This window comes from Rhinopithecus roxellana, chromosome 20 (genome assembly GCF_007565055.1).
Source record: "Rhinopithecus roxellana isolate Shanxi Qingling chromosome 20, ASM756505v1, whole genome shotgun sequence".
NCBI lineage: Eukaryota > Metazoa > Chordata > Mammalia > Primates > Cercopithecidae > Rhinopithecus > Rhinopithecus roxellana.
Window position 1 is genome coordinate 63751951 of NC_044568.1, and position 20782 is coordinate 63772732.

The 20782-nt window shown below is 48.3% G+C and overlaps 1 protein-coding gene across 2 annotated transcripts in view; it reads left to right on the forward strand.

Annotated features, from left to right (window-relative positions):
* The window catches only part of GLG1 (golgi glycoprotein 1), a 161991-nt gene extending 152559 nt beyond the window's left edge, over positions 1-9432 (forward strand). The window contains exons 26-28 of one of the 2 annotated variants that reach the window (XR_004055478.1): positions 3572-3735; positions 4781-7612; positions 8666-9432. Coding sequence is in view for 1 of the 2 variants with exons in the window: in XM_030925396.1 (XP_030781256.1) it covers positions 3572-3735; positions 4781-4856 (240 nt within the window). In the remaining variant the exon portion in view is untranslated. Of the gene's footprint in view, positions 1-3571; positions 3736-4780; positions 7613-8665 lie in introns of those variants that run through there. The other variant, XM_030925396.1, reaches the window with a different exon arrangement.
* The last annotated feature ends 11350 nt before the right edge of the window (positions 9433-20782 follow it).

Consider the following 20782-nt stretch of genomic DNA (forward strand, 5'->3'; position numbering starts at 1 on the left):
ACTCATGAATGTGTATGATACCCAGGGAGACTTGGGCTAGGGGAAATTTTTCCTACAGAAGTTCAGCCTCAGTGAGAAGAATAACAGTTCTTCTCGTGTATACATTGCTTTGTAGTTTACATAACACTTTGGTGGACATATTGCCTCATATGAATCTTGAAACCCTGTGAGGTGAGTAGAATGACTATTACCTCACTTTACGTTGAAGGAAATTGACTTCAGAGGTCATGACTTGCCCAGAGTCCCTCTGGTTTTTAGATCCATCCTTTTGTATCAACTCATATTGGGATAGACATTTGTAGTGGCCTAAGATCAAGAGAGTAATCCCAGGACCACCCCTCCTTCCTGACCAATTTTATCACCCATGTACTTCCAAGTCAAGGATAACAAGGGAAGAGGAACAATCAGAGAAAGTCTTCATCGCTCGACAGCAGGAAAGTACAGGGGAGGGCCCATCTGTCACAGTAGTCAACACTCTCCTCACCCTTCTTCCAAGGGAAGAAAGTTGCCTTTGAAGCCAGTGGCTCAGGGAAGCGGCAGCAGGAGATGCTACATTACTTCATTCTCCCTCATTGTATCCACTCCTTTGAGCTGTGTATTACTGCTTCAGAGTGACTCAGAGTAATTCACGGCTTATTTTATGTTGGCAACTATTGGAGCTCAAATCTCATTCATCTCACGCCTCCCTACTCTGTTCTGTGTACATGATATGAGCATGGAAATAGCCCAGATGCCTCTGAGCCACACCATCTCAGCAGCCGGGCTAGGATGCAAAAGAATGGGCCCATGTGCACCTGGGGACCCTTTTGGTCCGATTCTGCCATAGCAGGCTACCACTGAGGTCTGTTAGGGAAAGCATTGGAAAACTGAGGATGAAAACTAGCTGACATTAAATTACAAATGTCCACAAGTGGAGGACGGTTAAATATATTCTGTCAATATAAGTCTTGTTTACGGTGCAGTGATGTGAACATGGCTCACTGCAGCCTCCAACTCCTGGGCTCAAGTGATCGTCCTTCAATAGCTGGGACCACAGGTGCATGCCACCACACCCAGCTAATTTTATAATTTTTTTGTGGAGACAAGGTCTTGGCTATGTTGTCCAGACTGGTCTCGGCTTGCACATTGTTTTTGTTGTGGGAAATGCTTATAATATAATGGTGAATGAAAAAAGTCAAAATACAGGCTGGGTCAGTGGCTCACACCTATAATCCCAGCACCTTGGGAGACTGAGGCAGGAGGATCACTTGAGCCCAGGAGTTCGAGACCAGCTTGGGCAACATAGGGAGTCCCCATCTCTCCAAAAAAACCAAACTTTTTTTTTTTTTTTTGAGATGGATTCTCACCCTATTGCCCAGGCTGGAGTCCACTAGTGCAGTCTCGGCTCATTGCAACCTCCGCCTCCCAGGTTCAAGTGACTCTCCTGCCTCAGCCTCCCCAGTAGCTGGGATTGCAGGCGAGCACCACCATGCCCAGCTAATTTTTGTGTTTTTAGTAGAGACAGGGTTTCACCATGTTGGCCAGGCTGGTCTCAAACTCCTGACTTCGTGGTCCACCATCTCGGCCTCTGAAAGTGCTGGGATTATAGGCGTGAGCCACCACACCTGGCTGAGAAAAATTTTTTAATTAGCCAGTCATGGTGGTGCACTTGTAGTCTCAGCTACTCAGGAGGCTGAGGTAGGAGGATCCCTTGAGCCCAGGAGTTTGAGTCTGTAGTGAGCTGTGATCACACCACTGTGCGCCCACCCGGGCAATAGAGCGAGACCCCAACTCAGTGAAAAAAAAAGCCAAAATATAGAATTTACGGCCGGGCGCGGTGGCTCAAGCCTGTAATCCCAGCACTTTGGGAGGCCGAGATGGGCGGATCACGAGGTCAGGAGATCGAGACCATCCTGGCTAATACGGTGAAACCCCGTCTCTACTAAAAACTACAAAAAACTAGCCGGGCGACGAGGCGGGCGCCTGTAGTCCCAGCTACTCTGGAGGCTGAGGCCGGAGAATGGCATAAACCCAGGAGGCGGGGCTTGCAGTGAGCTGAGATCCGGCCCCTGCACTCCAGCCTGGGCGGCAGAGCCAGACTCTGTCTCAAAAAGAAAAAAAAAAAAAAAGAATTTACAAATAATATAGAATTTACAAGACCAGGCACAGTGGCTCACGCCAGCACTTTGAGAGGCCGAGGCAGGCAGATCACAAGGTCAGGAGTTCGAGACCAGCCTGCCCAACATAGTGAAACCCCCCTGTCTCTACTAAAAATACCAAAAAAATTAGCTGTGCATGGTGGTGTGCGCCTGTAGTCCCAGCTACTCGTGTGGGTGAAGGAGGAGAATCGCTTAAACCCGGGAGTTGGAGGTTGTGGTGAGCTGACATTGTGCCACTGCACAATGCCTGGGTAACAGAATGGGACTCCGTCTCAAAAAAAAAAATTGAATTTACAAAATATAGAATGTACAAAACAGTCTCAGCTTTTCTCTTTTTTAAAGAAAAGGAGCGGCCGGGCACGGTGGCTCAAGCCTGTAATCCCAGCACTTTGGGAGGCCGAGACGGGCGGATCACGAGGTCAGGAGATCGAGACCATCCTGGCTAACACGGTGAAACCCCGTCTCTACTAAAAATACAAAAACTAGCCGGGCGAGGTGGCGGGCGCCTGTAGTCCCAGCTACTCGGGAGGCTGAGGCAGGAGAATGGCGTAAACCCGGGAGGCGGAGCTTGCAGTGAGCTGAGATCCGGCCACTGCACTCCAGTCCAGGCGACAGAGCGAGACTCCGCCTCAAAAAAAAAAAAAAAAAAAAGGAGCAAATGCAGTTAAAGAGCATAAATCAAAAGATAGAAGAACTCGTGGCCTTGTAGAAGTCATTTAACAGGCCGGGCGCGGTGGCTCATGCCTGTAATCCCAGCACTTTGGGAGGCTGAGGCCGGGCGGATCACGAGGTCAGGAGTTCGAGACCATCCTCGCTAACACGGTGAAACCCCGTCTCTACTAAAACTACAAAAAAAGTTAGCCAGGCGTGGTAGTGGGCACCTGTAGTCCCAGCTACTCCAGAGGCTGAGGCGGGAGAATGGCATGAACCCGGGAGGCGCAGCTTGCAGTGAGCCGAGATGGCGCCACTGCACTCCGGCCTGGGCGACAGAGCAAGACTCCCATCTCCAAAAAGAAAAAAGAAAAAGAAGTCATTTAATCATGCTCAATCCCGGGCACTGACTCTCCATCCAGGGTATGGGAGTGGTGAAATCTGCCTGCTAGGCTTGGTGTGAGGACTAAATGAGCGAGGGCAGGGGGAGCCCGGCACATCTTCTGTGTTGTGATGTTAGTGGTGATCACTGTGATGGAATCGTGGGTGACTGCACCACTTTTTCTCTTTCTGTAGTTCTAATTTTGTGCAGTAGACGTGTGTATAGTTTTATGATCAGGAAAAAGAGTTGTAGCTCTGTGTTCATTTTTCTTATCTCCTGCCCTCCCTCTCCAAAAGAAAAGACATAAATTAAACTAGGAACTGAGAGGGATAAGTTAGACCTAGCACTGCCACCAGCCCAGTGCTGTCTCAGAGAATCATGTTGCCCTGTGTCATTCTAGGTGGCCCCAGCAGATGGCTTCTCTGATCTTGCCATGCAAGTAATGACATCTCCGTCTAAGAACTACATTCTCTCTGTGATCAGTGGGAGCATCTGTATATTGTTCCTGATTGGTCTGATGTGTGGACGGATCACCAAGCGAGTGACACGAGAGCTCAAGGACAGGTAGAGCCACCTTGACCACCAAAGGAACTACCTATCCAGTGCCCAGTTTGTACAGCCCTCTTGTATAGCATCCCCACTCACCTCACTCTTCTCAGAGGTGACACCAACCCCGTGTTAGAGCATCAGCAGGTGTCCACTGCGTTGTCCCGTCCAGCCTCCACTCATGTCCATGGTGTCCTCCTCCTCCTCACCGTTCGTGCAGCAGCAGCAGCTGGCCGCTGGGGTTACTGCCTTTGTTGGCAAACTTGGGTTTACCTGCCTGTAGACAAGTTTCTCTCATACCAACAGAACTTCCGGTACTTCCAGAACCAACTCACCTGACCTGCAACTCAAAGGCTTTTTTTAAGAAAACCACCAAAAAAAAAAAAAATTTTTAAAGAAAAAAATGTATATAGTAACGCATCTCCTCCAGGCTTGATTTGGGCAATGAGGTTATTTCTTTCCTATGACTGTGTAAAACAAAGACAGGACTTGGAGGGGAAGCGCACCACCCAGTGTGCCATGACTGAGGTGTCTCGTTCATCTCTCAGAAGCACCTTGGGGCCTCTCCAGGGCCATGGTCTTCACCGAGGAGTGGGTGGGCAGCCGTTCCCCAGGCTGTGTGGGGTCCTGCTTTCTTCTGCTGAGACAGTGACGCTTTGCAGTTTCTACCCTAATCAGCCATTGCTGGTCACAGCCCCACGGCCATGGGTATTTCTGTGGTCTCCTCACTTCGTTGAAGCAAAGCATGAGCCTCCCTAGACCAAGGGCAGCTGGGGAGGGGAAGGGACCGGAAGTTTGTGAAGTTGAACAATCCATCCATCTGCACTGAGAGGCTGGATCCCAAGTCCCAGGGCAGCAGGATCCCAGGAACCTTCCTCCTCCAGGGCAGCACAGGACTCAGCCGTGTCTGGACCGGCCCTGCTGAGGCTGCAGTTACTCCGGAAGCTCTGCGCTTCATCGGGAGGCGGGACTGTGGTGGGAGGGGTCCTTGAAGATGGGTGTGGGGAGCAGCGGGGCAGGAAGTGGGAGCCAGGGGTTTGACTCACTTTGCTTTACTTTTCAGGCTACAATACAGGTCAGAGACAATGGCTTATAAAGGTTTAGTGTGGTCTCAGGATGTGACAGGCAGTCCAGCCTGACCTTTCTGCACACTCCAGACAAACTTCCCAGACAAGCTCCTTTGTGCCTCCACGTTGAGAGGATGTGGAAAGTTATCACATTAAAAGATGGAGGATTTGCTCTGTTTTTTTTCTTTTTGTCCATTTGCTGCGTGTACCCACTCTGGTAGGCATTGGCTAAATGTTGTATTTTGGTGACTCATCAACCTTTGCAGAATATGGGCTTTATAGAAGCAATATTCTTGGCCATCCCGCCTCATTCCTCCAGTGTGGAGATGCCAAGTCTGGGGTGTGAAAGGGAGGGGTCTGGACATCATGGTTCAGCCTGGCTCTCCTTTAGTTTAGTTTGGGGCATGAGATCACAGTGGCTGCACAAGAGAGCAGTGTGTACAGTAGGAGATATATTTATATAATATATATTTTATTAACCTGTTAGATGTCCACAAAGTATTATAAATCACGTGCCTAAAACTGTCCACGTAGACCAAGGCCTGCCGTCGGCGCCCCCCACTCCTGCCTCTGCTCTGCACGGGCCACGCACGCTGCAGGACCAGAGAGCGACACTCGTCTTCCCTGAAGGGTGTTCAGTACAAGGCGTGTCAGTTTGTGGATCAGTTGATCCAAGTTACTCCTTGTCTAATCTGACTGACATATATTTGAATACTGTGGTTTTCTTTCTTTTTTTCTATTTTGCTGCCCTTCCTGGAGGCAGTGGGTTCCAGAAGCCAACTGATTGTCCCCCTGCCAAGTCACCAAGGGAAGCTGCTAAGCTGCTTAGTCCCTTCGGTCCTGCTCGTAGGGTCTTCCTGATTGTCCACAGCTGTCTGGGATGCTTCAGTCTCCTAAAACTGGAAACTCAGGGTGCGAGCAGCACACACTGCCTCCCGCCACTGCCAGCCAGACTGAGTGGCCCGAGAGTCTCTGCAGGTCCCCTGAGGACTGGGGACCACTGAGGCTTAATATCAAGAACCAGGAATGTCATGTACATGCAGGTGCCTACGGACGTGTCTGGTGTGGTTTGCAGGTAGGATGGATGTTCAGTATTTGACTGGGTGGGGTATCCTTCCTCTCTGCAGTTGCCTTCCCAGTATGCAGAAACACCCTTAAAGTTCTAATTGTCTTGGTATTTCTGTTCTTTCTGAATTGAGAGAAAATCCCATTTGTTGTCTGCAGATTTGGAAGTTTGATGAGGAATTTTGTTCTTGAAACATCTGTCATCTTTTTTTTTTTTTGAGATGGAGTATTGCTCTGTTGCCCAGGCTGCAGTGCAGTGGTGCGATCTCAGGTCACTGCAGTCTCCAACTCCTGGGTTCAAGCAATTCTCTGCCTCAGCCTCCTGAGTAGCTGGTTTTCCAGGCACCCGCCACCATGCCTGGCTAATTTTTGTATTTTTAGTAGAGACAGGGTTTCACCATCTTGGCCAGGCTGGTCTTGAACTCCTGACCTCAGGTGATCTGCCTGCCTCGGCCTCCCAAAGTGCTGGGATTGCAGGTGTGAGCCACCATGCCCAGCCGAAACATTTGTCATCAGTATAAATGGTCAAAATAGAAAAGATAGCTCTGCCAGTATCTTCAGTTGCTTATTACAAGAATTTCTTTCATCATCCTACTTGGAGCATTTTCCTATGACTGGCTCTTGAGAGCCCCAGGCAGGACCCTGAGCAAGTTTTTCTAAGTTCTACGGCCAGCAAAGTCGGCACTGGCCGTACTCATTAAGTCCCTCATTTGACAAAACAAAACAGGGCCTGGGGCACCCCTGGTTCCAGGCCTTATAGGTCCATCAGCTGGCTGAGAAATGGTCAAGAAGAGTAACAGTGACCCTTCTGTGGATGCGAGCGGATGATGGACTCTGGCCTGTGTCTATTCTGATGTGTAGCCCACCAACAGTAATAGAAGTAGAGAGTAGGGGGTTTTGCCAAGGCTAAGGCTTCAGGTACTTGCTAACAGTTACAGCAACTGGGTCACTGTCATCTGGACTTACCAGTTCATGCCAGTGTCTCTGTGACTCTTACGCATAGTGTGCCCCACAGCCCTCTAGAGGCACCTGGAGCCCAGGCTGCCAGGCTGGAGGCTCTGGGGTACTGAAGGTGAGCTGTCTGGGCAAACTATTAAGAACAAGACAAACTATTCCCAGTGGAGCTTCTCCCACAGACGGGAGCTCTGTGAGGCCTTCACCTGGGTACATGCTGGACTTCTGCTGCTGTTGCTGCTGTCCCTAGACAAGCCTGTTAGCAAGAAGTGCCGGCAGGGGAGCCATGCACTCCATAGGCTTGGGATCACCCCCAGGAAAGCGATCTTCCCCGGGCTACCACCCCCAGCCCCAGTTCTGAGCCAGTGCATCCTTGGAAGCTAGGTGAATTCTAGGATGGCCGGTGAGCTAGTATTGAGTGAGCAGGTATTGACTTGAACACACTGCAGGCCTTTGGCTGTCTCATGCTGTCCTTACTCTTCTTGGGAACAGTGAGTCAGCTGGCTGGGGTGGGGATGCATCCTGGTGAAGAGACAGCTTTCACTGAAGATGCTGCAGAAAGTTACTGTCAAATTTCATTTGTTTCTGTTACTTGAGATCAACTAACAGAAGAATCCAGTGGTGAGGGTGTCTACATTCATGTTTTATGTTTTATCAAGGCAGATTGGAAAGGGAATTATGTGGCTGACTTCCCTTGGCCTTTCCAAGAGAAGATTCTCTTCTTATGTCAGTGTGGCTTCTGGAAGTGTCTCCTATCCTCCCAACCTCCAGGCCTGTGGTGCGACTTCTGCCCCGAAGTTCCTACTACAGTGAGTCATCTGGGGAGAGGAGGTTGCTTCACTGAAAAGAGGCCTTCCCTTCCCATTTCCTCCCCTGCCACAGAACATACTACAAGTCAGAACTTAGTCTAAGGAGAAGGAAGCTGGACCAGGAACCTTGGAAGTCAACCAGCCCGGCCTGGCACAGTCAGCCTAAATTTTGGCCATAATGGCTTTTTTTTGTTTTGTTTTGAGACGGAGTCTTGCTCTGTCGCCAGGCTGGAGTGCTGTGGCCGGATCTCAACTCACTGAATCCTCCTACTCCCTGGTTCAAGCAATTCTCCTGCCTCAGCCTCCCCAGTAGCTGGGATTACAGGCATGCACCACCACGCCCAGCTAATTTTTGTATTTTTAGTAGAGACGGAGTTTCACCATGTTGGCCAGGATGGTCGTGATCTCCTGACCTCGTGATCTGCTCACCTCGGCCTCCCAGAGTGCTGGGATTACAGGCGTGAGCCACCGCGCCCAGCCTGGCTTTTTTTTTTTTTTTTTTTTGAGACAGTTTCACTCTTACTGCCCAGGCTGAAGTGCAGTGGCGCAATCTCAGCTCACTGCAACTTCTGCCTCCTAGGTTCAAGTGATTCTCCCGCCTCAGCCTCCCAAGTAGCTGGGAGTACAGGCACACACCCCCATGCCTGGCTAATTTTTTTTCCTTTTTAGTACAGACGGGGTTTCACCATGTTGGCCACGCTGGTTTCGAACTCCTGACCACATGTGGTCACCCACTTTGGCCTCAATTATGTGCATTTTGGTATATTTACTTGTATTTCAACGTCTTGCGAGTTTGAAAAACCTGAAAAATCAGAATCCCTCCTTTTATTTCTCACCATTTGGGCAGCACCTAAGTGGTTTTGTAAAATGCAGCATCTGGTGCTGTGGGTCTCTCTCAGGCCTTGAGGGACGCTTCCTTCCTCCACAGTCACCTCCTCTCCACTAGGCTTCGTTTCCCAGAGGGCCTGGGGCCAGGTCTGAGGTTCTTCCCTCCCATTGGTCTTTGGTTGCTCATCTCTCTGTCTGCACCCCTTCTTGGCCCTTCCTCCGCAGACTTCAGATGATAGACAAGTCATTAGCAAACCAGACTGAATCTTCAGGGTGAAGAACTCCCCAAAGTCATCTGGTGAGATCATTGTGAGGACCCAGGGACTATTTGTCACCTGGATCACAAAGATGGGACTGTCTGCTCAGGCTGATGGTGACAGGATCCTGACCGGTGGTCCTCTCCCATTCCTTCTGCTGTACCATGACACATGTATAGGACGCTGTGCTGTGTGCAGTGGAGAAATCTCCCTGAGCCAGGAGAAAGTTCAGACAGTGCCTCTAGATTGTGTTTTGCCTTCCCCATTGTAGAGTTGACATCTGGACCCCAGAGCCCAGCAGGGCTTTCTGTTAGACATGCTAGGGTGGTGGAAACAGGCCCTCCAGGTCCCCCTGCAGTGTGCTGGCTGGAGGCCCCCGGAAAGCCAGCAGCAGGAGAGCTTCCTGGGCGGCTTCCCCCAGGACAGTGTTCCCAAGCCAGTCCAGCTGGAAAACAGACTGTACAGCAAATGCTGTGTAAGATCTTAGGCCTTTCACCTTTTTTGTTTTGTTTTGTTTTTGAAAGAAAGAAAGAAAAAAAGTACAATTAACAAGCCTCTTTTGTAAATGGGTTTCCTTTCTGTGTATAAAATCCTGGTGGTCCCTTGTTTTTACATGTTCATGCTGTGTAATTTTGAGATGTTACTGAGATATGTTCTGAACATAATGTGCATTTTTTTCTGTACAGATGAAATGGGAGAATTTAATAAAGAGTTTGCAGGTTTTTACTTGTTAAATCTTCTCTGTGGTGACTGGGAGGAACCTCAACCACCTCTCTGCTAGTGAGAGCAGTGGCCTTGAACTTGCCAACCGAGGCTCACAAACCTTGCTGATCAGGTCTTTAGTTATTGACCAGTTAGGTCCAGCAGAGTAGGACTCAAGGAATTTTAGAGGACGGGGGACCTTGATGCCCTTGGTTTCTGTATGCTAGTGGCAGAGCTGGAAGTCACATCTGGGGTTTTCTGACTCTTGAGCCAATGTGTCCAGAATTATTCATTCTACTGATGTCTTTAAGCCCACATCACGAGGCTCTGTCCTGGGGAGAGCAGAACCTGGCAGCTCTGTGTACAGATCTGACACGTGGGTGGCTGGTCCTGAGAGGCGCCTGGTCTTCAGTAGCCACCCTTCCCCATCACCCCCTTGTCAGTCCTCTCCCTCACATTCCAGCAGCCCAGTCCCTGGGTGAGTAGCCTTTACCAGACCTCCTCCCTGAGCCTTCTGCTGCTTCCGCTCTTGGCAAAGTGAATTTGCGTCTGCGTGTTAAAAATGAATGGCTTCAGGAATTCGCATGGTAGCAGGGGTTTCTTTAAGTAGTAATACCCATACTACGATTTGAGGAATGAGATGTGCTGCGAGAGGAGGCAGTTACTTGGGACCCAGGGTTTGTTCTGAGAACTCACGCCCATCATAGGCAGCTGTCACCTAGGAGACTGTGGGCCCGGACATAGAGGAGAGGCTGGGAGAAGGTGAAGAGTAGAGGAGGAAGGAGGAGGGACTTGGGGTCCTTATGAGTCATCTCTGCAGATCTTGCTCTGTCTAGGGAGCCCAAGGCAGCCATCAGTCTCTGCATGTGGGGAGCCTGTCCGTGAGTGTCGTGAGAGGCTGCCTGCTTTGATCTAAGCTTAGGAAGGTGGGGTCCATGGTTCAGGCTCCTTGTCACCAGTGCACCCTACAAGGGAGATTTTGGTTCACCTACCCCAGCACCACTCTGCCCTGTAAGTGGACGCCACAGCCCCAAAGGCCCTAAGGCCTTGGTGGTGATGAAGACAGCTGCCCAGCTGAAGCCTTAGTAGTCTGAATGTATCGCCCCCACCCTCACATTTTATGTGTGAAAATATTTCTGGTAAAATGTCCTTGGCCAGCGTAATCTTCAGAGGCATTTGGCATTTGTCCTCAAAAGGGGCTAGGAATTAGAGTTTTAGCCAAAATGCGGAGAACCTTAGACGTCCAACTCTCACTTGATGAAAAAGTGAGGTGCAGAGAGGGGAGACCCTTCTCAGCTGGTCAGCAGTGCCCAGGAACGCCTACCCCACCCGGCACTGTCCCTCTCACTGGCCAGATTAGCCTGGGGACCTGAATGACCAAACTAAAACCCCAGCTTCCATCAGGTTGCAGGAGAAGATAGGAACGTCCCCAACCCAAGATGCTGCTGACTCCTCAGGCCTTCCCTGGGAGCTCTTGGCCTTGGCCCTAAATCCCCACCTCACTTGCCCACAACAACCCACAGCACAACAGTGTCTTGTCAAACACCCTGTACTTGGGGAGACACCTGGCCGACGTGGAAGAGAAAAGCTGGGAGTAGAGAGGTAACAGAGGCAGCAGACTAGGAGGAACCTGGCTCAAACGAGGGGGTAGAGGCTGGAGCACAGGCAGCTCTTCTGAGGACTAGGCAGTTGCTAGGGCTTGGCTTTCATACTCCAGGCCCCTGGCAGGAGTATGGTTTCTCCTGCCCGGGTCTTGGAACCAGGGACTGCTCCTTGATCCATTTGGCTGGGAGACCCCTTAGGGTGGGCTGAATAGCAGCGATTTCTCCAGAGAGCGATCAGATCAGGCCACAGAACTGAGCAGTATCCAACAGCCCCAGGTAGCAGTAGGTGAGAGCAGTGAAGGTCTGTTCAGGTTTCACTGCAGGGCACACAGGCCCAGGTGAAAGGTTGGGCTGACCTCTAACATTGTGTTTCCATGGGCTTTTCCTGTCTGCCACTGCCACCTCCCAAAGAGCGAGCTCTCTGGCTCACTTATTCTCCAGGAGGTTCTAGTATCCCCATTTTATAGATGGAAAAGTTAGGCTTAAGTTCTGTAAGGACAGCAGTGGTTTTCTTTCTGTTCACTCTGTAGCCTCAGAACTGGGTGTAATAGGTAGGTGGGTGGCTCTGAGGCCCAGAGAAGGTAAAGGACTCACCCGAGGGGCCCCAGAGAGTTGGAGACAGAACCACAGACTGGGTCTAATACTTTCCCAGATTTTTTTGTTTGTTTGTTTTTTGAGACAGAGTCTCACTTTGTCACCCAGGTTGGAATACGGTGGTGCAATCTCAGCTCATTGCAACCTCCGCCTCCCAGGCTCAAGTGATTCTCCTGCCTCAGCCTCCCGAGCTGGGATTACAGGCATATGCCACCATGCCTGGCTAATTTTTATATTTTTGGTAGAGATGGGGTTTCTCCATGTTGATTTGGTCTTGAACTCCTAACCTCAAGTGATCCACCTGCCTTGGCCTCCCAAAGTGCTGGAATTACTGGTTTCTTTCTTTTTCTTTCTTTCTTTCTTTCTTTTTTTTTTTTTTTTTTTTTTTTTTTTTTTTTTGAGACAGGGTTTCACTCTGTCACCCAGGCTGGAGTGCAATAATGTGATCTCAGCTCACTGCAACCTCCGCCTTCCGGGTTCTAGCAATTCTCGTGCCTCAGCCTCTCAAGTAGCTGGGATTACAGGCACCCGCCACCATTCCTGGGTAATTTTTATATTTTTAGTAGAGATGGGGTTTTGCCATGTTGGCCAGGCTGGTCTTGAACTCCTGACCTCAGGTGATCTTCCTTCCTCAGCCTCCCAAAGTGCTGAGATTACAGATGTGAGCCACCTCACCCTGCCTGTGAATTTGTTAAGATGGAGATTTACAAAGGAAAACGGAGGCCAGAGGCGAGGTTTTTGTTTAAGTGAGTTGCAGATGCAACAGTAACTCAAGGGTCAGGATTGTAGACAGGAGTGCTGACAGCCTGCAGCCACTTGAATTTGCCAACTCTGGCCAGAGGCTGAGGATCCAGGTTTTTTATGTTTTTATAGTCTCACCAGCTGCAGTGACAAAATTTGGAGGCTTGAATGGCCTCAAATAGATGGCTAGGTCTCAAGCCATCTGATGAAAGCTGAATGTACAAGATGCGAACCCAAAACACTAAGCCTAGACCTCTCTAAAGCAGAGCAGAATTTTGCAGAGTCACAGTGCTGAGTAGACAGTTTTCAAGATCTCTTAAAAGGAGGGAACCTGGGGAATACTACGGGATTTCAGTTGAAAGACTTGGAGAGCTAGGCCCTTGGAACAGAGGCAAGTGAAGTAGACAGAACCCTATCAACACTACATCCCATAGACCTCGAACTAATGAACACAGAAGGAATTACAGAATTAGAAAGTCACCATTTGATAACCACCATAGTAAAATTGTCTCAAGCAAGTCGCATCAGTGGATAATAAAACTAGTGAGGCTGGGCATGGTGGCTTATGCCTGTAATCCCAGCACTTTGGGAGGCCAAGGCAGGCGGATCACTTTAGGTCAGGAGTTCAAGACCAGCCTGGCCAACATGGTGAAACCCCATCTCTACTAAAAATACAAAAATTAGCCAGGTATCATGGTGCACACCTATAATCCCAGCTACTCAGGAGACTGAAGCAGGAGAGTTGCTTGAACGCAGGAGGCGGAAGTTGCAGTGAGCCAAGATCATGCCACTGCACTCCAGCCTAGGCGACAGAGTGAGACCCCGTTTCAATTAAAAAAAAAAAATAAAGATATCAGTTGATGTAACTATATCAGACAAAGTAGACTTTAAGACCACAAAACATTATTAGAGATAAAGATGTATACTTAATAATATAAAGGAGTCAGTCCATCAGAAAGACATAGACCAAACCATGTCAACAATTGTATTGTAAATGGTCTAAACGCCTTTATATGGTTTGGCTCTGTATCTCCACCCAAATCTCAGGTCTAATTGTATTCCCCATTATTGGAGGAGGGGTCAGCGGGGAGGTGATTGGGTCATGAGGGCGGACTTCCCCTTGCTGTCCTCGTGATGGTGACTTCTCACAAAATGTGGTTGTTTAAAAGCATCTAACTCTTCTCCCTTCTCTGTCTCCTGCTCTGGCGTGGAAGATTTCCCTGCTTCCCCTTCACCTTCCCCCCTAATTGTAAGTTTCCTGAGGCTTCTCCAGCCACGCTTCCTGTATAGCCTGCAGAACTGTGAGTCAATTGAACCCCTTTTCTTCATAAATTACCCAGTCTCAGGTAGTTCCTATAGCAATGCAAGGACAGACTAATACGTCAAATAAAAGATTGGATTTTTTAAAATAAAACACCAGCCTGGGCAACATAGCAAGACCCCCCCCCCATCTCTACCAAAAAAAAAAACATTTTTTTAATTGGGTGTGGTGGTTTGTGCCTGTAGTCCCAGCTACTCAGGAAGCTGAAGCAGAGGATCACTGGAGCCCTGGAGGTTGAGGCTACAGTGTTCCTTGGTCACACTGACCTCCAGCCTGGGTGACAGTGAAAGCTTGTCTTAGTCAATCAATAATTAAGAAAAAAACTCCACAACCTGGGCAATATGGAGAAACCTCATCTCTGAAAAATACAAAAATTAGCCAGGTGTGGTGGTGCATACCTATAGTCCAAGCTACTTGGAAGACAGAGGTGGGAGGATCACCTGAGCCTGGGGTGATCTGTGATCATGCTACTGCACTCCAGCCTGGGTGACAGAGTGAGACCCTGTCTAAAACAACAACAACAACCAAAATCACTTGAGAACCCTGATTTTTTGACATGAATCTAATGCTCCACGCCTTGCTCCATCTTCTCGACAGTGACATTCATAAGGGCCAGAAGGCAGTGTTTTTGTGTTTTGTTTTGTTGTTTTGATGTAATTGCTGTTCTTGTAAAGGAAAGTGGGAAGTCCTGGACAGCACTGAAGTGAAGCGCTTCCTTAGGAGGCCAACATGGTGCAGCACTCACTGGACACAGGTGTAGGGGTCACTCGTCCAAGTGGCAGAGAACACTGAGAGGGTTCCGCTAATAGCTAACAGTGGAGAGTTTTCTGTTGCTTTCACTCTGCCGCAGAGAAGAAGGAAAACTGTAAAATAATTTGTAGGTGGATCACAGCCTTTTTTTCTCTTTTTCTTTTTTTTTTTGAGACAGAGTCACCCAGGATGGAGTGCAGTGATGTAATCTCAGCTCACTGCAACCTCCGCCTCCCAGGTTCAAGCGATTCTCCTGCCTCAGCCTCCCAAGCAGCTAGAATTACAGTCATGTGCCACCACACCCGGCTAATTTTTGTGTTTTTAGTGGAGACGGAGTTTGACCATGTTGGCCAGGCTGGTCTCAAACTCCTAACCTCAAGTGAGCCACCATGCCCAGCCAAGTTGATCCCAACTTTGGTTGAACTTCAAAGAGCCTCCATCAGTAACTTTCCAGAAGTTGCTGGTTACAGGCTGCCAAGATGTCTGTCTATTTGGTCCTCTCTAATCAACTGCTTCCTGGGGAGGATTCTGTTGTCACTGCTTTCATTTGGTTACAGTTTGTTTCACTCAGTTATAATTGCAACTCGCCAGGGAAAAAAAGAGGCTGAGGTGGGAGGATGACTTGAGGCCAGGAGTTTGAGACCAGCCTGGGCAACATAGTGAGACGCCATCTCTTAAGAAAATTTATCTAGATGTCATGGTGCACGCCTGTAGTCCCAGCTACTTAGGAGGCTGAGGTGGGAAGATCACTTGAGCCAGCAGGTCAAGACTGCTGTGACCGTGATTGCACCACTGCACTCAGCTTGGGTGACTGAGTGAGAGTGTCTCAAAAAAACAAACAAGCATACATAAGTCTCCTAACAGAAGAACAAGTCACTAAGCATAAATTGACCAATGGGCAGACTGTCATGAGAGTCAGTAGTGTGAAAGGTCAACTCGAGAATCTGCTATGCCTTAATGACGGGTGGGGTAAAAGAGGAGAAAGCATTCAAGTCTTCCCGAGAAGGTTAAAGTCTAGTCACTTGGCAATGCCTGGTAAGAAACGCAGGAAACAATGAAAAACACTCCCACAACCCTGAGGTCAGAGATTCTCGATGTGGAGTATCAGATCGTCTGGTGAGCACAGGCAACTTCAAAATAAAGGCAAAGCAAAGTTTGCTCAGTTACATATCAGTGTAACTGTCAGTGTCCAAAAGTGTTCACAAGAGCAGCAGTAAAAGGATTTAATTACATGTTGATAGGAAAACAAGATTCTGAGAAGTGACCACTGTCAAATGTGAAACAAGAAACCCACAGCCTATAGGGCTGTTAGAACTGATCGATCAGCAGATAAAGCCAGAGTGGTTTTACATCAACATTGTGATCACAGGCTATCATCAGAGAGCCTAAAACCAAACCCCAAGGGGAAGGAGAGAAAGAAAAGCAAGAATTTTCTTTTTTTTTTGAGACGAAGTCTAGCTCTGTCGCCCAGGCTGGAGTGCAGTGGCACAATTTTGGCTCACTGCAACCTCCGCTTCCCGGGTTCAAGTGATTCTTCTGTCTCAGCCTCCTGAGTAGTTGGTACTACAGGCATGCGCCACCATGCCCGGCTAATTTTTGTATTTTTTTTTTAGTAGAGATGGGGTTTCACTATGTTGACCAGGCTGGTCTTGAACTCCTGACCTCGTGATCCACGCAGGACCTCCCTGGCCTCCCAAAGTTCTGGGATTACAGGCATGAGCCACTGCGCGCAGCCAAGAATTTTCATTTTTTAATTAGGCAGACTTTAAGAGAAGTATTGCTTTATGGAAAAAAACACACATGCATCACTATATTCCCAAAAAATCACGTAAAAAGAGAAATGGTTCACTTGTGCTTTTCATTATAAGTAAATTTTAGCAAAAAACAAAGCTATCCACAAGATTGATCTCTAGGCCGGGTGTAGTGGCTCATGCCTGTAATCCCAGCACTTTGGGAGGCCAAGGCCGGAGGATCACTTGCAGCCAAGAGTTTGAGACCAGCCTGGCCAACATGGTGAAACCCCATCTCTACTAAAAATACAAAAATTAGCTGGACTTGGTGATGCGTACCTGTAATCCCAGCTACTTGGGAGGCTGAGGCAGGAGAATCACTTGAACCCAGGAGGCGGAGGTTGAGGTGAGCCTAGACCGCACAACTGCACTCCAGCCTGTCAATAGAGTGAGACTCCATCTCAAAAAAAAAAAAAAAAAAAAAATAGTGAAACTCACCATGTTTCTGGAAACAAGGGAAGTTGCATCAGTAATCTGGGCTGAGAGTGAGCCAGGAGAGAGCCAAAGAGTGGGGAACTCCCAATTCCATGTGTAAACTCACGCAAGCCTCTGGAAAATATGTGTATGTGGGACAAACTAGAAGCAGTTTAGAAACAAGTCAGAAACATTAACTACTATTTTATTTTATTTATTTATTTATTTATTTATTTATTTATTTATTTATTTATTTATTTTGAGAAAGAGTCTCGTTCTGTTGTCGCCCAGGCTGGAGTGCAGTAGCGCGATCTCCGCTCACTGCAAGCTCCGCCTCCCGGGTTCATGCCGTTCTCCTGGCTCAGCCTCCCGGGTAGCTGGGACTACAGGCGCGAGCCACCACACCCAGCTAGGCTACTTTTTTTGTATTTTTAGTAGAGACGGGGTTTCACCGTGTTAGCCAGGATGGTCTTGATCTCCTGACCTCGTGATCCTCCCGCTTCGGCCTCCCAAAGTGCTGCGATTACAGGCGTGAGTAGCCACGCCCGGCCCTTTTTTTTTATTTTTTTTGAGACGGAGTCTTGCTCTGTCACCCAGGCTGGAGTGCAGTGTTGCGATCTCCGCCTCCCCAATTCAAGCAATTCTCCTGCCTCAGCCTCACCACGCCTGGCTAATTTTTGCATTTTTAGTAGAGATGGGGTTTCACCATATTGGCCAGGATAGTCTGAACTCCTGACCTCATGATCCGCCCGCCTCTGCCTCCCAAAGTACTGGGATTACAGGTGTGAGCTGTCGCACCAGGCCAACAGTAACTACTATTTAAAGAACCGAATTGTGACCAGGCATGGCAGCTCATGCCTGTAATCTCAGCACTTTGGGAGGCCGAGGCGGGCGGATCACTTGAGGTCATGAATTCGAGACCAGACTGGCCAATATGGTGAACTCCTGTCTCTACGAAAAATACAAAAATTAGCCTGGCATGGTGGTGGGCACCTGTAGTCCCAGCTACTCTGTAGGCTGAGGCAAGAGAATCGCTTAAACCCAGAAGTCAGAAGTTACAGTGAGCTGAGATTGCGCCACTACACTCCAGCCTGGACGACAGAGCCAGACTCTGTCCTCAAAAAAAAAAAAAAGGCGGGGGGGGGGAAGAACCGAATTGTAACAGTCACTGCAGATGCAAGCGTTATTACATTCTGCAACTTGAATGTAACAGAGTTCATTGCCAACTAAAACCAAAACATCAACATTCTTCAGAGTGGTATTACAGAATTTAGAATTTACACATATAGCATTCACAATGTCCAGGATACAATCTGTAATGCTTCAACAGATGAACAGCCAGGACAATATTACCCACTCTCAAGGGAGAAGCCAGTAGCAGATGCCAACCCTAAGATGACCCAAATACTGGAATTATCAAAGACTTTAGAGTAGCTCTTCTATGTTTCGTGATATAAAGGGAAATATGCTTTTAATGAATAAAAAGCCTAGGAAATTTCAGCAGAGAAGTAGAAAGGAAGACTAACAAGATAATATCTGGGCCCGGTGTGGTGGCTCACACCTTTAATCCCAGCACTTTGGGAGGCCAAGGTGGGTGGATCACCTTAGGTCAGGAGTTCAAGACCAGCCTGACCAACACGATGAAACCCCATCTCAACTAAAAATACAAAAAAATTAGCTGGGTGCCTGTACTCCCAGCTACTTCAGGAGGCTGAGCCAGGAGAATCACTTGAACCTGGGAGGCAGAGGTTGCAGTGAGCTGAGATAGCACCATTGCACTCCAGCCTGGGCAACAAGAGAGAAACTCTGTCTTGAAAAAAAAAAAAACAGGCTGGGCACAGTAGCTTATGCCTGTAATCCTAGCACTCTGGGAGGACAAGGCAGGTGGATCACGAGGTCAAGAGATCAAGACCATCCTGGCCAACATGGTGAAACCCCATCTCTAGTAAAAACAATTAGCCAGGTGTGGTGGCACGCACCTGTAGTACCAGCTACTTGGGAGGCTGAGGCAGGAGAATCACTTGAACCCAAGAGGGGGAGGTTGCAGTGAGCCGAGATCGTGCCACTGCACCCTAGCCTGGGCAACAAGAGTGAGACTCTGTCTCAAAATAAGAGTAATCACTAGATGAGTGTCTTATTCTATTTGAGCTGCTATAACAAAATAACTGAAATTGGGTAATGCATAAATAATAGAAATTTATTTCTCACAGTTCTGAAGACTGGGAAGTCTAAGATCAAGGCAGGTTTGGTGTCTGCTAGGGGCTGCTCTCTGTTTCTGAGACGGTGTCTTTTTGCTGTATCCTCCAGAAGGAATGAGTGCTATGTCCTCATATGGTGGAAGAGCAGAAGAGAATGAGCCCACTCCTGCAAGATCTTTTCTTTTTTTTTTTTTTTTGAGACGGAGTCTCGCTCTGTTGCCCAGGCTGGAGTGCAGTGGCACAATCTTGGCTCACTGCAAGCTCCACCTCCCGAGTTCACGCCATTCTCCTGCCTCAGCCTCCCGAGTAGCTGGGACTACAGGCGCCCGCCACTATGCCCGGCTAATTTTTTGTATTTTTAGTAGAGATGGGGTTTCACCATGTTAACCAGGATGGTCTCGATCTCCTGACCTTATGATCCACCCACCTCAGCCTCCCAAAGTTCTGGGATTACAGGCGTGAGCCACGGTGCCCAGCCCCTGAAAGATCTTTTATTAAGGACCCTAACCCCATCCATGAGGGCTCCAACCTTATGACTTAATTGCCTACTAAAGGCCCCAGTTCTTAACACCATCACATTGGCCATTAGGTATCAATGCACGAATTTTGGGGGACACATTAAAACCAGAGCAGTGAGCTTACTAGTAAAATAGAATTGAAAAGGAGTCAGTGAAAAAAGAAAAATAGAAAAAAAATTTTTAAAAACGAAAGAATCAGTGAAGATGAAGTTGGATAACAGAAATAATCAAATCTGAAGGAGAGAAAAAAATTGATAGAGAGGGAAACATGGAAGAAAAATATTTAAAGAAATAATAACTGAAAACATCCCAACTTCAGTAAATAAGTTTACAGATTAAAGCTCAGTAAGGTCAGGGGCAGTGACTCATGCCTGTAATCCTAGCACTTTGAGAGGCCGAGGCAGGCAGGTCACTTGAGGTCAGAAGTTCAAGACCAGCCTGGTCAACATGGTGAAACCCCATCTCTACTAAGAATACAAAAATTAGCCATAAAAAAATGGTGGTGCACGCCTGTAGTCCCAACTACTCTGGAGTCCAAGGCATGAGAATCTCTTGAACCCAGGAGGTGGAGGTTGCAATGAGCCAAGATCGCACCACTGCACTGCAGCCTGAGGGATAGAGTGAGACTCCATCTCATAAATAAATAAATACACTCAATACGCCCCAAACAAAATAAATTTGAAGAGAACTATGCCTAAGCACCTCATGAGCAAACTATTGAAAATGCAAAATAGTCTAGGTGCAGTGGCTCACACCTGTAACCCCAGCACTTTGGGAGACTGAGGTGGGTGGATCACCTGAGCTCAGGAGTTCAAGACCATCCTGGCCAAGATGGTGATACCCCGTCTCTACTAAAAATACAAAAATTAGCCAGGTGTGTGGCAGGTGCCTGTAATCCTACTACTAGGAAGGCTGAGGCCAGAGAATTGCTTGAACCTGGGAGGCAGAGGTTACAGTGAGCCAAGATCGTGCCACTGCAATGCAGCCTGGGTGGCAGAGTGGAACTCTATCTCAAAAGGAAAAAAAAAAATGAGAAAATCTTGAAAACAGAGAAGACAAATTTCAGACAAACAAAGATTTGAATGACTTAGACTTATCATCAGAAATCATAGAAACCAGAAGAACTTCATTAGGGGTTGAAAGAAAATAACTGTCGGCCGGGCACGGTGGCTCAAGCCTGTAATCCCAGCACTTTGGGAGGCCGAGGCAGGCGGATCACGAGGTCAGGAGATCGAGACCATCCTGGCTAACACGGTGAAACCCCGTCTCTACTAAAAAAAAAAAAAAATACAAAAACTAGCCGGGCGAGGTGGCGGGCGCCTGTAGTCCCAGCTACTCGGGAGGCTGAGGCAGGAGAATGGCGTAAACCCGGGAGGCGGAGTTTGCAGTGAGCTGAGATCTGGCCACTGCACTCCAGCCTGGGTGACAGAGCGAGACGCCTTCTCAAAAAAAA